The sequence below is a fragment of the Miscanthus floridulus genome, chromosome 16 (genome assembly GCF_019320115.1).
Source record: "Miscanthus floridulus cultivar M001 chromosome 16, ASM1932011v1, whole genome shotgun sequence".
NCBI lineage: Eukaryota > Viridiplantae > Streptophyta > Magnoliopsida > Poales > Poaceae > Miscanthus > Miscanthus floridulus.
The window spans coordinates 6,550,980-6,563,295 of NC_089595.1; the positions used below are offsets into that span (position 1 = coordinate 6,550,980).

The window sequence follows — 12,316 nt, forward strand, 5'->3', positions numbered from 1 at the left end:
AACGACAAATGCCGTTTCCTAGAATGTTTGTATTCTAAATATGAAACATTATTGTTCTAAACTTAGAACATTTGTTTCATGAAGGTGGAACATATTATCTTGAGATCTAGAACATCGCCTCTTCTTAATAAAAAAATGTTCAATCTTCATCTATATCTATACCTAATAATAAAGAGGCAAAACTCAACCTATATTTTTCGTCTGGACCATTCATTGTAGCCCAACCGTCGGCCCACTCGTTCACATCCGCTTGCCTCAGCCCAAGTTGAGTCGTTGCTCACCATCCAGATAAAAAAGAAATTCGAGTTTCTAAAAGAAAGAAATTCGTATCCCTCGAGAAAAAATCGCTCCCCTATCCGTGCCACCGCTAATTGTTTCCTCGCTCGTCTCCCATCGCCGTTGATGCATGGGAAACGAGGCAGATAACCAAAAGAGCCAAATGTCCTATCTATTTAGTTTTTCTACCCAGAGGTGAGACAAGCTCAAGCAAAGGATCAAACACATGTCCTTACTCGTCATCATGTGTGTCAAGTGGTGGTCAGAGTCTTGCTTTACCCATTTTGACTAAAAAATCGAATCATAATTATTAACTACATCGTGAATTTAAAGTATGAAGAGACCATGCTAAACTTTAATCTTATATCCTTTACAGGGAACCTTGATGCCGCTGATAGTTTTTTTTCTGTAATTACAATTCAGTTCTGATTTCTGACCAATAATTCTAATGTCTAAATCTACTGTAATTAGGTTATGGCAGTAAAGGTTGATCACAGTAAATGCTTTTACACTATAGCTAGTCATAGCCAATTTAAGTGAGAAGCTCACGAATGACACTAAGAAGGATGTGAATTGGTGCTCCGATTTTCTTTTATCATGATAGATCTTGGCCTATGGAAACTATCATTTCCCATTTGCGGTTCTTAGCCAAAGGACTAAGATTCATACTAAGTAGGGCCATCATGCTAAACATGTTCCTAGCAAAGAGCACACTAAGATATTGTAGATTTAAACAAGTCAAATCTTTTTAAATTTATTTGAAACAATATGAACAATTATTGTCTCTAAAATAAATTTATTATAAAATTTATTTTTAATTAATCTAATTATATTTTGTCAATAAATTAATCTAATTATACTTATTTGGTATTATAAATGTTTTGATTTTTTTATATCTAAATAAATTAAAACTATTTGCCTTCTGATGAAAAAAAAGAGATTCATATTTTTTAGAATATAGAGGGAATCGTTGCTTGTACTCCAGAACCTTCGCTTAACCTTCTCTGGTTGTTCCCAACAAATATAGCTGTATATATATACTGATAAAAAAGAACCCGAAAAACCCAGCTGACAAGGAAAACCCAGCGGACGGCGTTCACACCGTTTACCGCGTGAACACGAGCCGCCCCCGTGTCACATCCCACACCGCCCCCCCACCCACCGACTTGCGGGCCCCACGTCAACCGTTGCCCCACCCCCAGCCACACGAGCGGCGCCTGCCCTTCTAGAAGCCGCCACGTCACCACGCTTCGCCAGCCGCTGCAAGGGAAGCAGAACAGACAGACGCCTCAGTTAAGCAATTCATTTATTATAATAAAAATAAATAAAAATAAAAGCCATTCGAACCGTCAATGAACTGAATTCGCCGCGAGTTTCCTACCTATAAAACGACCCGATTCCCCACCCCGACTTTTCCTAATCACACAACGCGTCCCCGAAATCGAAATCCGAAGAAAACCCAGAATCCCCGACGAACCGAAGCCAAAATCTCCCGATCCATCCATCCCCCGCGGAGAAGAGCCATGGCCGATTCCACCGCCAACGACGCCCCGGTCGCCAACACCCAGCCCACCACGGAGGTAAGCGGCGCTCCTCGTTCTTGATTCGATTTGGCCGGGTTTGCAGGCGTGGATTCTCACGCCGTTTGTCTGATTTGGTTTGGTCAGGAGGAGGTGACGGTGGAGAGGGCCGCGGCGACGGCGTCGGAGGAGGAGGAGGAGAGGCTGCGGTACCTCGAGTTCGTGCAGCAGGCGGCGGCGCAGGCGCTGGTGCTGGCGGCCGCGGCCTACGCGTACGCCAAGCAGGGCGCCGGCCCGCTCCGCCCCGGCGTTGACCATGTCGAGGGCACCGTCAAGGCCGTCGTGCGCCCGGTGTACGACCGCTTCCACGCCGTCCCGCTTGACCTGCTCAAGTTCATCGACCGCAAGGTAAGGAGGAGGGGTCTCCTAGTCTGATTTGGCTTTATCTTTCTATGCTGAAATTGTGCTACAAATTAGGAGATAGAGTTGAATGAAATGAAATTCGCAGGTGTAGATTTCCTGGATGGAATTTTGTCAATTTTTTGGAGTTGAAATCTAGTCAATTTAGCCTTATTAAGGGTTTGGATTGGTTATTCTAGATGCTATCAATTGACCTGTTGCTAGAAATATGTTCTTGTTGTCACGTATACTGTCAGTCTCAAAAGGTTTAATTGCTAAGGCATTGGTATCAATTTTTTAGTTGAAATCTTGTCAATTTGGCCTTGTGGGTAAGGGTTTGGATAGTTTATTCTGGATGATATTAATTGACCTGTTGCTAGAAACATGTTCTTGATGTTACATAAACTGTAAGTCTCAAGACATTGGTATCATGGTACGATTAATTTGACAACTAGAGTAGCAAATTGGGATTTTGCAAGGCAGAAGCATCAAGCATGATTGATGAACCAAACAAAATTTGTTTAGCCAAGATTTGAGGCTTATTGCTTGTAGATTACAAGCACTCTTTTCTGGTCAGTTTTATTAGGAACTATACTAAATTGGTGTAAACACTACTAACACACATAACCTCTGGACAAGTTTGTTGATGTAGTTGATTAATCAGCGCGGTCCACTTTTAGCTGATGTTTCAGGGACATTCATCAGCGCCTTGAATTTGCCTACCTATGTAAAGTTGTCACTTGTGCCCAGGATTTTCATGCACTTCTTGCAAGTGTGGACGTTTCAATAGTCATTACCCCTTATATTGTACTAATACACATTGCATATTGAAGTCACTGTGTTTGTCAAATTCTTACACTGTTTTGACATCCGATTTGTGTGTCACTGATGGATTCATGATTTGCATGTTCTGTCCCCCACTTGCAGGTTGGCGAGTCTGTTGAGGAGATTGACCGCCGTGTCCCTCCAGTGGTCAAGGAAGCCCCAACCCTTGCCCGCTCGGCTGCAAAGGAGGTCCGTCAGGCCGGCCTGGTGGGCACGGCTACTGGCCTCGCCAAGTCAGCCATTGCCCGTGCGGAGCCAAAGGCCCGGGAGCTCTACACCCGTTATGAGCCCGTGGCAGAGCGCCGTGCAGCTGAGGCTTGGGTGGCCCTGAACCGCCTCCCGCTGGTGCCTTCAGTCACCAGGGCTGTCCTCCCCACGGCTGCGCAGCTCTCAGCCAGGTACAATTCAGCGGTGCGTGACGGTGCCAAGCGTGGGAACACCGTGGCCACCTATCTCCCGCTTGTGCCCACTGAGCGGCTCGCCCGGGTGTTCGCGTACCCCATGGCTGACGTTGCCCCAGCACCAGAGATGCAGCCTATCCCCTCCCAGTAGAAGATGAAATGGAATGGAAACTACATAATCAATTATATCTAGTATAAACTGAGATGTGGTGTAGCAAGTGTTACTGTGTTATGTCTTTGTGTATCCTATGGTGAACTAGAGCTTGCTTGCGTGGTTTAGTGTGGTGGCATTGCTTCTTGTTGCAACTTGCAATGAGCCTACACAAGTTTATCTTTGTTCTGTGGATTATGATGTGTACATTAATGAGTATCTATTAAAATTCTAGCATTGTTGATGTTTGTGCTTTGCCATCAGTTTTCAGATCTGGCTCTGACATTGGGGGTGCACTTGGTTCATTACTCTCAAAAAGTGTTTCTGCAATTTGAGTACCCAATGTGTATGTGCCTCTCTGTTGGTGTGTAACCTAGGACTGACTAAATGAAGAGCTTGTTTGGTTGGGTTCGGGTTCAAAAACCTGCTTAGCAAAAACCATGGCATGCTAAAATCATGGCGAGCCAAAATTAGGGCTGACCAAAATGAGGGCAAACAATGGATGCAAAAAATCAAGGCATATTATTAGTGCCAAAATATGATAGCCATATCCTTTTCCCTCTTGTGAGATTTAAAAAGTTGAAACTTACCGTGGTTTTGGCCATAAAAATTTCTGTAGCAGTTTTTTAGGTACTAAACCAATTGATAGCCAAAATTTCTAGTTTCTAGTATGCTCTGATTTTGGCTTGGCAAATTTTGGTTGGGAGCAAATTTTGGTACCCAACCAGGCAGCCCAAAATTTGTAGGAAGTTTTCACCGCTATATAATTGAATTGTGGACACCAATTGATAGCCAAAATGTCTAGGTATGTTCTGTTTGGCTTGGTAAATTTTGGGACCCAACCAAGCGCCCAAAATGTGTAGGAAGTTTTCGACACTGTATAATTGAATTGTGGACATTATTCACCCATGACTTGGTCCAGACATACTAGTTAAACACAAATTTGCTCCTCCTTTTTAGAGGCACGCACACCAAACCAATCACATGGAAATTTCTTATTACACTGAACATTCTGATTAGAGGAGCACGTCTGTAATCCAATACCAGAAGGATGAGATTCAGGCTTTGCGCTAGATCTGAACACATAATGTACTTTGAAGAACAACCATAGAACTCATAATAATAGAACAGATCAATCTTATTATGTGAAGATCATAGGACTCGTAGCTGAAGAATCTGTATGGAATCAAATGTTCTCATTTAGCAGACTTTGTACCGTAGCAAGGATTTCCAGAAGATGGCATTGATTTCATGGGAAATAAAAGGAATATAGCGAGAATTCGGTTTGGCTGGAGAATGTAAAACATAAAGTAACAATAATATAAAACATATAAAATCAGCATAAGTAAGTTCTATGAAGTGTAATACAAACAAATAAATTAGAATGCGGTGGAGAAGAAAAAGTCTTTTGTCCAAGATGGTTGTTGGTGCTTGTAGCTAGTAATTCTGCTCTGTTGTCACTACAACCCATGATACAACCTAGGATGGTTAGGATTGGAACTGACTGCATTCTTAACAGCATCCCATGCGGGGTGCTCGGGCTCATAGTTTGCATTTATAAAGTAACCAAGGTCACGTCTTACAATAGCAAGGCAAGGGAGATGCTGGATACCGAAATCAAATTCTCCATTGGTGAGAGACCCGGTTTTATCTCTGCTGAACTCGAGATTGAGCTCTTGTAGCTTTGGCATGGCCCCAACTTCGAACAACAATCCAAACCCACAGTTAATCGAACCAACTCAGAACATTCTCAAGCTTGGGAATCCATGTGCCCCACTTATCTTAACCCGTTGTGCTTCTTGAGAAGAGGATAATCTGTCGGCTACTTCAATCATTACCCAGAGACAGAGGCTCGACAGAGCGCTTAAGCGCCCGAGTAAACCAACATCTGCAGGCCCAAGTTGGTCAACATTGAGCCCCAAATGCTGCAGGTTGTCAAGTGAGCCGATCCATCTAGGGATCCTTGGGAGCTGAATACACAATATTTCAAGTAGTTTGAGGTTGATGGGGCTGGGGTTCCATGGCTCCATCACAAAGTTCATGGACTCTTCGTTGGTTCCTATAGTCAAAGAATTTAGGCTTCCCATACCAAGTGTACATAGAGATGAGGCCAAATCTTTGGTAAACACATCTGTCCATACCCTTGTGTTCTTAGATTTCTTAGCTGACAGAGCTCCTGCGTGAAGTTAGGTATCTGACTCCAGACTGTGACGTCTTCCAACCACTGCAAGGCTTGCATGTTCCTGAATCCATCTGGCAAATGCACACCAGAACTAGACAATAGATTGACCAACCGTGCAAGGCAAACAATACTGGATGGAAGCTTCTTTATATGAGTAACTCTTAAATCCAGTGTTTGTAAATACTACAGCTCTCCAATTTCTTCAGGAAACTCATTTATCCATGTTCGATGCAAGCTCAAGTACTTCAGTGCAAATAAACCGCCCACATGTGCCAGACGGTGGGCTTGTAGTCCCTCACAGTCTTCTAAATCCAAAACACGCAAATGTTTGAACTTCTGCAGAGATGGGAGGTTAACAAGACTGCCTGGAAACACTGAAACTGCATGGGCATGAGAATACAACATATTCTCCCGTAAGCCTACTGAACCATCACCGACTTCATTCCTGTCTGGCGAGAGAGAGACGCCGAATCTTCCTTCGTGGATCAACTGTTATGTTTGGAACACCAAATAGAGTAACAAAGTTTTCTTCCATAGCCTTGGACACAATGAACTCAAGAATTGTGTCATGAACTCGACAAGAGATCAGTGTACCTGATCTTTTTGAAGTCCATGGCTGAATCAAGCTTTTGTTTATGAGCTCATTGAAACACTTCTCCCCTAGCTCATATTGGGTGAAGCCATGCTCTTCACGAATGAATCCCTCGGCAATCCATCTTAGTACCAATCGCTCCTTTCGAATCTCGTAATCTTCTCGGAATATACTAAGATACAGAAGACAGCTTTGTAGGTGAGGCGGAAGGTGAAAGTAACTCAGTGACAATATTTGTATCATTATATTGACATCTGATTGTCTTTCAAGTGCATAACCAAACGAACTTTGAACTTTGTTCCATTCATCAAATGTTGGTGATTTGCCTGCCAACAAACCAGCTAAGGTTATGATTGCCAAAGGCAAACCATCACATTTCTTCAAGATATCATCAGAAACTTCAGTGAGGTGTGATGGGCATGCTTCTTCAGAACCAAATATTCTCTTCAAGAACAATCTTCTAGAGTTCACAGCATTAAGAGGACGTATTGTATACATATGACCCCAATGTGAAGAGTAGCACGATTCAACTACTTCATTTACATGCGTGGTTGTGATAATTCTGCTGCCACAACTATTTTTTATAAAAGCACACTTAATGGTTTCCCATGATTTTAAATCCCATAAATCATCCACAACAATTAAGTACTTGCCAAATTAGGTTCATAAAGTCTATGAGTAAGGATAGCTTGTTAAAGTATAATAAAATCAATAATGGAACATGGAGGTTTTGGACAGATATAATCTTGAATTTGTGGTGTAAAAAGTGATTGTTTACTTACAACCTAGGTTTTCTCCAGTTCTGGTACAAATATGTAGCGGAAGTTCAATCATACTTTTGCATCAATGTATTATTTCTGTATAGGAGATACTGCTTCTATTGGTAATAAATCTTATCTTACTATAATTGGAGACAGAGTCTTTGTGTTAATCCACACAAAGTGTGTTAGAAAGACAAAGGAATCCTAGTTTTTTTTTCTTTTTAAAAAGGAAGACATCTAACTCTCGTCTTTAGATTCTAATCATAATTGAGAATGATAGGGATCTAATCTCAATCTGTATAAAGCACCTATCTTTACCCTACAGAAAATTTAACCAAGAGTACATTGATATCCATTGCTAAAATACTACCATGCTATTATTGTACCTAAAGCGCCCTTAATTCATGTTTCTAAATTACCAACGCGTTCATTCCTAAAGAAACCCCAAAATAACCCTAATTTCCACTTCAAAATTATCTAATTTTGCTATTAGAAACCAACTCAAAATACCTCCAGTATTTTGTTTCTAAATTGTATTGCTCTATGTGTTTTCCACCTAAATACAAATTATTTAGGTCTCTCTCAGTTATAAGGTAAAGTTCAGGAACCAATCAAAAAGAAAACATTCTGCTATCTGCAGTGCATCATGAATGAGGAAAACCAAGAAAAATAAATTTGCATAAGAATGTGATTCTGTGGAGAATTATTGTAAGGGAACATAGTTGACATGCGTAGTCATTTCAAACAATCATATATCCTAAATTATAATCATTTCGCAAAGTTGTATTTTTCATGTATTTAAAAAAAATGCAAGTCTATCATACAGGCACACAGGCCAATGAACTAGTTATCATCAAATAAAAATAGTAACGATGAAGTAACTTTTAAGATCAAATGGAGGGCAAAAATTTGTATATGTAAAATGCACAGGTACAAATAGATGACAAACCCGTAATTACTCATAGATATGTCTAAGAATTAGTATGCTGGAGATCTTGTAATGTAAAATGAGATGTCAGCAAACATAGTTGACACGTGCATAGTCATTTCACACATAATCATATACTACTGAACATATGGTCTAATAAATGATCTGTTTGCTCGCATACCTTTTATCTTGAAGGAAATTGGATATTTTTTTGACAAGATGTTGTACATCCCCAGCTTCTGTGTTAGTGTACTCTTGCCCACTATTGTCACTGAGAATAGTTCTCAATACTTTCATCATGTCAGGATTTCGTGACACTGTTACAAAGGTGTGACAATTAAATTTATTATTAAGCGACTGGAACACTTGGTTGGCAAGTGTTGTCTTGCCTAGTCCACCAAATCCAACAATGGAGACCACCTTCACCTGATGCTGAGATGAAGATCCATCTTCTGTCAACAAGCTGATCAACTCATTCCTAGGCTCATCGATGCCCACAAGCTCTGATGCTTCCTGAAAGATAACAAGAGCTCGACTGTCAACCACCTCATTGGGGTCCCTGCAGGTGCTCTTGACACCAGTTCTGTATCCCTGGTTCCTGTCTCCCACCTCCTTGATCCGTGTCTTAAAATCATGTACAGCCTTGGAGATCTGTTGGTGCGCCTTCATCATACCCAACAACCTCTTGCACTTCTTTATCAGGCTCAGGCCGTTCGCCTTAGCAGACTTGTCGTCATTATTAATATGAATCATAAAGTCATCGAGGCTGTCTTCAATGTCATAGGACATCTCCCGCACCTTAGTCATCCATATCTTTTCTTTGTCAGTAAGATTATCCTCCTTCGACATCTCCACGAGGAAGGCATGGATGCAATTAAACTCCTCAGAGAGAGGGTTGATCTCCTTGCGCACATCTTTCATGTTCTTGAACTCGTCACCAAGCAAAGTTGCCAGCTTCACGGTGACGGCCTTCAATGTCCCGTTGCTGCGCTCACCAGAAGCCCTTCCATTTGTCTGTACTTTGTCCCTCCCTACCTCGGTGGTGCCTACCAAGGTTGTCAAGATAGTGATCAATATCATGGAATCATTAGATACACTAGGTTCATTTCATACCAAAGCTGAACAGCACAGAATCTTGTTAACAACTAAATTAGGCCCATGAACAAGTATTTTGCTAACACCGACTGGTTGGTGCTGAATATCTGAAGTTAGCACATAGCAGATTGTCTGGTGAAAGGAAGAATAAAAAGAAGGCACGAAGGCTGATATATACACAAGTATATACATATGGAAAGAATGAAGTGTCACAGTCATGTTGCTTTACAGGACGGGTTGCAATTTGACGCATTGTCTGAGATCTTATTATGTACTCATGTATGGCTGTATATAGAGTTTGATTCGGTTTGGAGAACGAGGCACAAGCGACTGACTCAGTTTATATTATCAGGGATGGACCTAGTCGTCTAGACGTCCTGTATGGCTGTATGTAAATATAGAGTGACAGCGATTCAACGGTACAAAACACAAAACAAATCTATTATTACATTTGTTTACCTTCTTCTATACTTTTTTGCATCTAGGTTTGTAATTATGTCTTGCTATATAATTTTCTTGCAAACCAGCCACACGAGCTCCAAAGATATTAGAGTATTATGTCTTTGCTAGTTTTCGAGATTGGAGTATTATGCCTTTGCTAGTTTATTAAAAAATGTTATGCCTTTGCTAGTTTATTCAAAAACTAGTTATGAACTCCTGGTGGTCATTGACGACTCCTGTTGATTTTCAACATCAACAAATCCCACTATCTGGGTCGAATTTTAGTAGAAATCGCATTTTGGATCGTCAGAATCGTACCTGCATCGCGGTTTCGTTGGACCCGGAAACCTCGGGCACCGACCGAAGGCGTTGACGCGCGCACGACGGCCTCCTCGCAGTTGACGACGGCAGATGGATGGCTAGGCAGGGGAGATGGGCGGGCGAGCGCGAGGACAACGGCGGCGGCCGGATCTGCTGGGTGAGCCCGTCTAGCATGACCTTCATGGTCGTGCAGGGACCGCGGCGGCGTCTGCGACTGCGAGTCTCATCGTCGTGAAGGAAAGGGTCAACTTGGGGCTGGTGAGCGGACAGATGAGTGACAGGACAAGCCATTCTATTGGACAGGAGGTTTGGGCGCTGTGTGCCATCGTTTGCATGTTGTTACTAAGAGGCTAACGGACGTGACATCCGCACGTCCGCACGTTGTACTCCGTTTCGCACGCTTCACACGGCCGTGCCACCGGAGCAATAAGAGGGGAAGAGGACGGCGCCTCTGATTCAGAAGGATCTGACCGCGGTGTCGTATGGATGCCCTGCCGATGTCGGAAGGAGGACACATGTAGATGATGCAGCAAAAGGTGGGGAGGAAAGATGCAACACCATATCTGCTTTTGAAACATCGAAATACAATAGTTTTAACACTTAAAAACACACCTAAAAACATGCTTCTGGAACACTTGAAAAAACACACCTAAAAACATTTGAAAACCATTACAACCATACGCAACATCCAAATAAAACGCATGCAATATATGTGTGAAACACATGCAATATCCAGATAAATACACCTACAACAGGCGTTCGAAAAACACATAAAAAAACATTGGTAACAAACCTTTGCAACATACGCGTGCAACTATTGCAACATATGCAACATCCCGATCTACTTTGCAACATCCATCTAAAATACTTGCAATATACCTCTGAAACATCCGAAACACTCAAAACATGCACTTGCAACATGCCTCTGAAACAATTGCAACATATACAACATGTGCAACATCCCTCGATCTACTTTTGCAACATCCATATAAAACAATTGCAACATACATCTTAAACACCTGAAATACTTGAAACATATATATGCAACATAGGGGAGGAGAAAGGCTGGGCTGGTCGATTCCGATCGTCGGGGTCAGAGACGGCGGCGAGCGCCTGCGCGCGAGCACCACCGCCACCAGTATTGGGCTTGGCTTGACGGCGACGGTGGGGGATTGGGGGAGTAGCGCCATGGCCGCCGAGGTGGGGGAACTCGGTCGCCGGTGTGAGAGAGGGCGTCGCCGGGGGTGGGGAGGGGCGCTGCGCCGTGGTGGGGGAGAGCCGTCCAATCCCCTGCTACACCGGCGCACCATCTCCATGGATCTCGCTCGTTCTCCATGGATCTTGCCAGAGTGGGGGGAAAGGGCCACTGGATGTGCGGCATTGGGGGCTCCCGGTGGGTGCGGACGCCAGGGTATGAGGAGGGGCGCCGTCGGGGTGGGGGAAGGAGCCGCTAGGGTGGGGGAGGAGGACGTCGGGGTGGGGGAGGGCGCGCGCCGGGGTGGGCAAGCGAGAGAGAGAGAGAGAGAGAGAGCGGAGTAGCAGGGAAGCACGAGAAAGAGGAGCTCGTTGGCCAGCGCGGCGCGTGCGGAGCGAGGCTAGGCGTCCAAGAGTTGATTTTATTTATTTATTTATTAGGCGAGCGATGCATGCGGCAGTAAGTAGAGCGAGGCGTGCGGCCTTCCGGACATCTTAATGCTAGCATTACCGATACGCTAATAGCCAAGCGCGCTCTCTCTCTCAAAAAGAAGAAGAAAACTTAATTTCATCTCCATACCCTTCTCTCTTATAGCAAAATTTCCTTTTTCATATTCATATATACATGAACCGTACTTGCTAACGTTCCTATATATCATAGATTTTGGCTGAAGCAGGTCGTGAGATTCTACGATGGTAGGCTCATTATGGACAACTCAGTTTTCTCTGTCCTCCCAACCTTCTATATGTGCAGCCTAAAAATCCCTCCCCAAATTATAAAAAAGATTGACATCTACAGAAAACATTGCCTCTGAAGCAAGGGGAATATCAATCGAAGGGGAACGTGTTTGATTGCTTGGGAGACAGCCTGCAAACCAAAGGACGAAAGTCATAATAATGCTCTCCTAATGAAATTTTTGAACAAATTCTACAACAATGCAGAGCTGCCATAGGTAACTCTCACTTGGAATAGATTCTATGCCAATGTCCAAACCCCACCACAAGCCAAAAGCCCTGTGGGCTCCTTCCGGTGGAAAGACATCCTTAAACTTTTCAGCAGCTTTAAGAAACCAGCAACCTGCAGTACTAACAGAGGAAATACAGAGTTATTCTGGTCAGGCACTTGGGCAGGAGAGAAAATGAAAGACAAATATCTACCACAAAACCCAAATGCTCCATCCAGTTCTTATTGGAACAAGAACCTCACAGAGTCTTCAGTCTACCGTTGTC

At 43.2% G+C, this 12,316-nt stretch overlaps 2 protein-coding genes across 6 annotated transcripts; one reads left to right on the forward strand and one right to left on the reverse strand.

The window, feature by feature from the left end:
• Window positions 1-1,431: 1,431 nt before the first annotated feature.
• On the reverse strand, window positions 1,432-10,167 carry LOC136512482 (disease resistance protein RGA5-like). Of its 5 annotated transcripts, none has more exons than XR_010773100.1 (4): window positions 9,890-10,167; window positions 8,462-9,081; window positions 8,217-8,352; window positions 1,432-1,536 (listed from the first exon to the last, which is right to left on the reverse strand). XR_010773100.1 is itself a non-coding variant. In XM_066506434.1 (3 exons), exons 2-3 carry the CDS (start codon window positions 8,954-8,956, stop codon window positions 6,654-6,656), a joined length of 759 nt encoding a protein of 252 aa, XP_066362531.1. In that variant the 5' UTR covers window positions 8,957-9,081; window positions 9,890-10,167; the 3' UTR covers window positions 4,795-6,653. The 5 variants fall into 5 exon arrangements, 2 of the variants coding, with proteins under 2 accessions (XP_066362531.1, XP_066362532.1); XR_010773099.1 differs by lacking the exon at window positions 1,432-1,536 and adding an exon at window positions 4,795-6,672; XR_010773098.1 differs by lacking the exon at window positions 1,432-1,536 and adding exons at window positions 4,795-6,243; window positions 6,349-6,672 and having other exon boundaries at window positions 8,217-9,081.
• On the forward strand, window positions 1,636-3,816 carry LOC136512481 (REF/SRPP-like protein OsI_017815). Its single transcript, XM_066506433.1, has 3 exons — window positions 1,636-1,856; window positions 1,944-2,204; window positions 3,123-3,816. The coding sequence occupies exons 1-3, from the start codon at window positions 1,800-1,802 to the stop codon at window positions 3,570-3,572; spliced, it is 768 nt and encodes a 255-aa protein (XP_066362530.1). The 5' UTR covers window positions 1,636-1,799; the 3' UTR covers window positions 3,573-3,816.
• Window positions 10,168-12,316: the final 2,149 nt, after the last annotated feature.

Coding starts and splice junctions, on each gene's coding strand:
- LOC136512482 (XM_066506434.1), bottom strand. CDS start 8,956: ATGAAAGATGTGCGCAAGGAGATCAACCCTCTCTCTGAGGAGTTTAAT.
- LOC136512481 (XM_066506433.1), top strand. CDS start 1,800: ATGGCCGATTCCACCGCCAACGACGCCCCGGTCGCCAACACCCAGCCC. Junction 1,857..1,943: donor ACACCCAGCCCACCACGGAG/GTAAGCGGCGCT, acceptor TGGTTTGGTCAG/GAGGAGGTGACGGTGGAGAG. Junction 2,205..3,122: donor TCAAGTTCATCGACCGCAAG/GTAAGGAGGAGG, acceptor CCCCACTTGCAG/GTTGGCGAGTCTGTTGAGGA.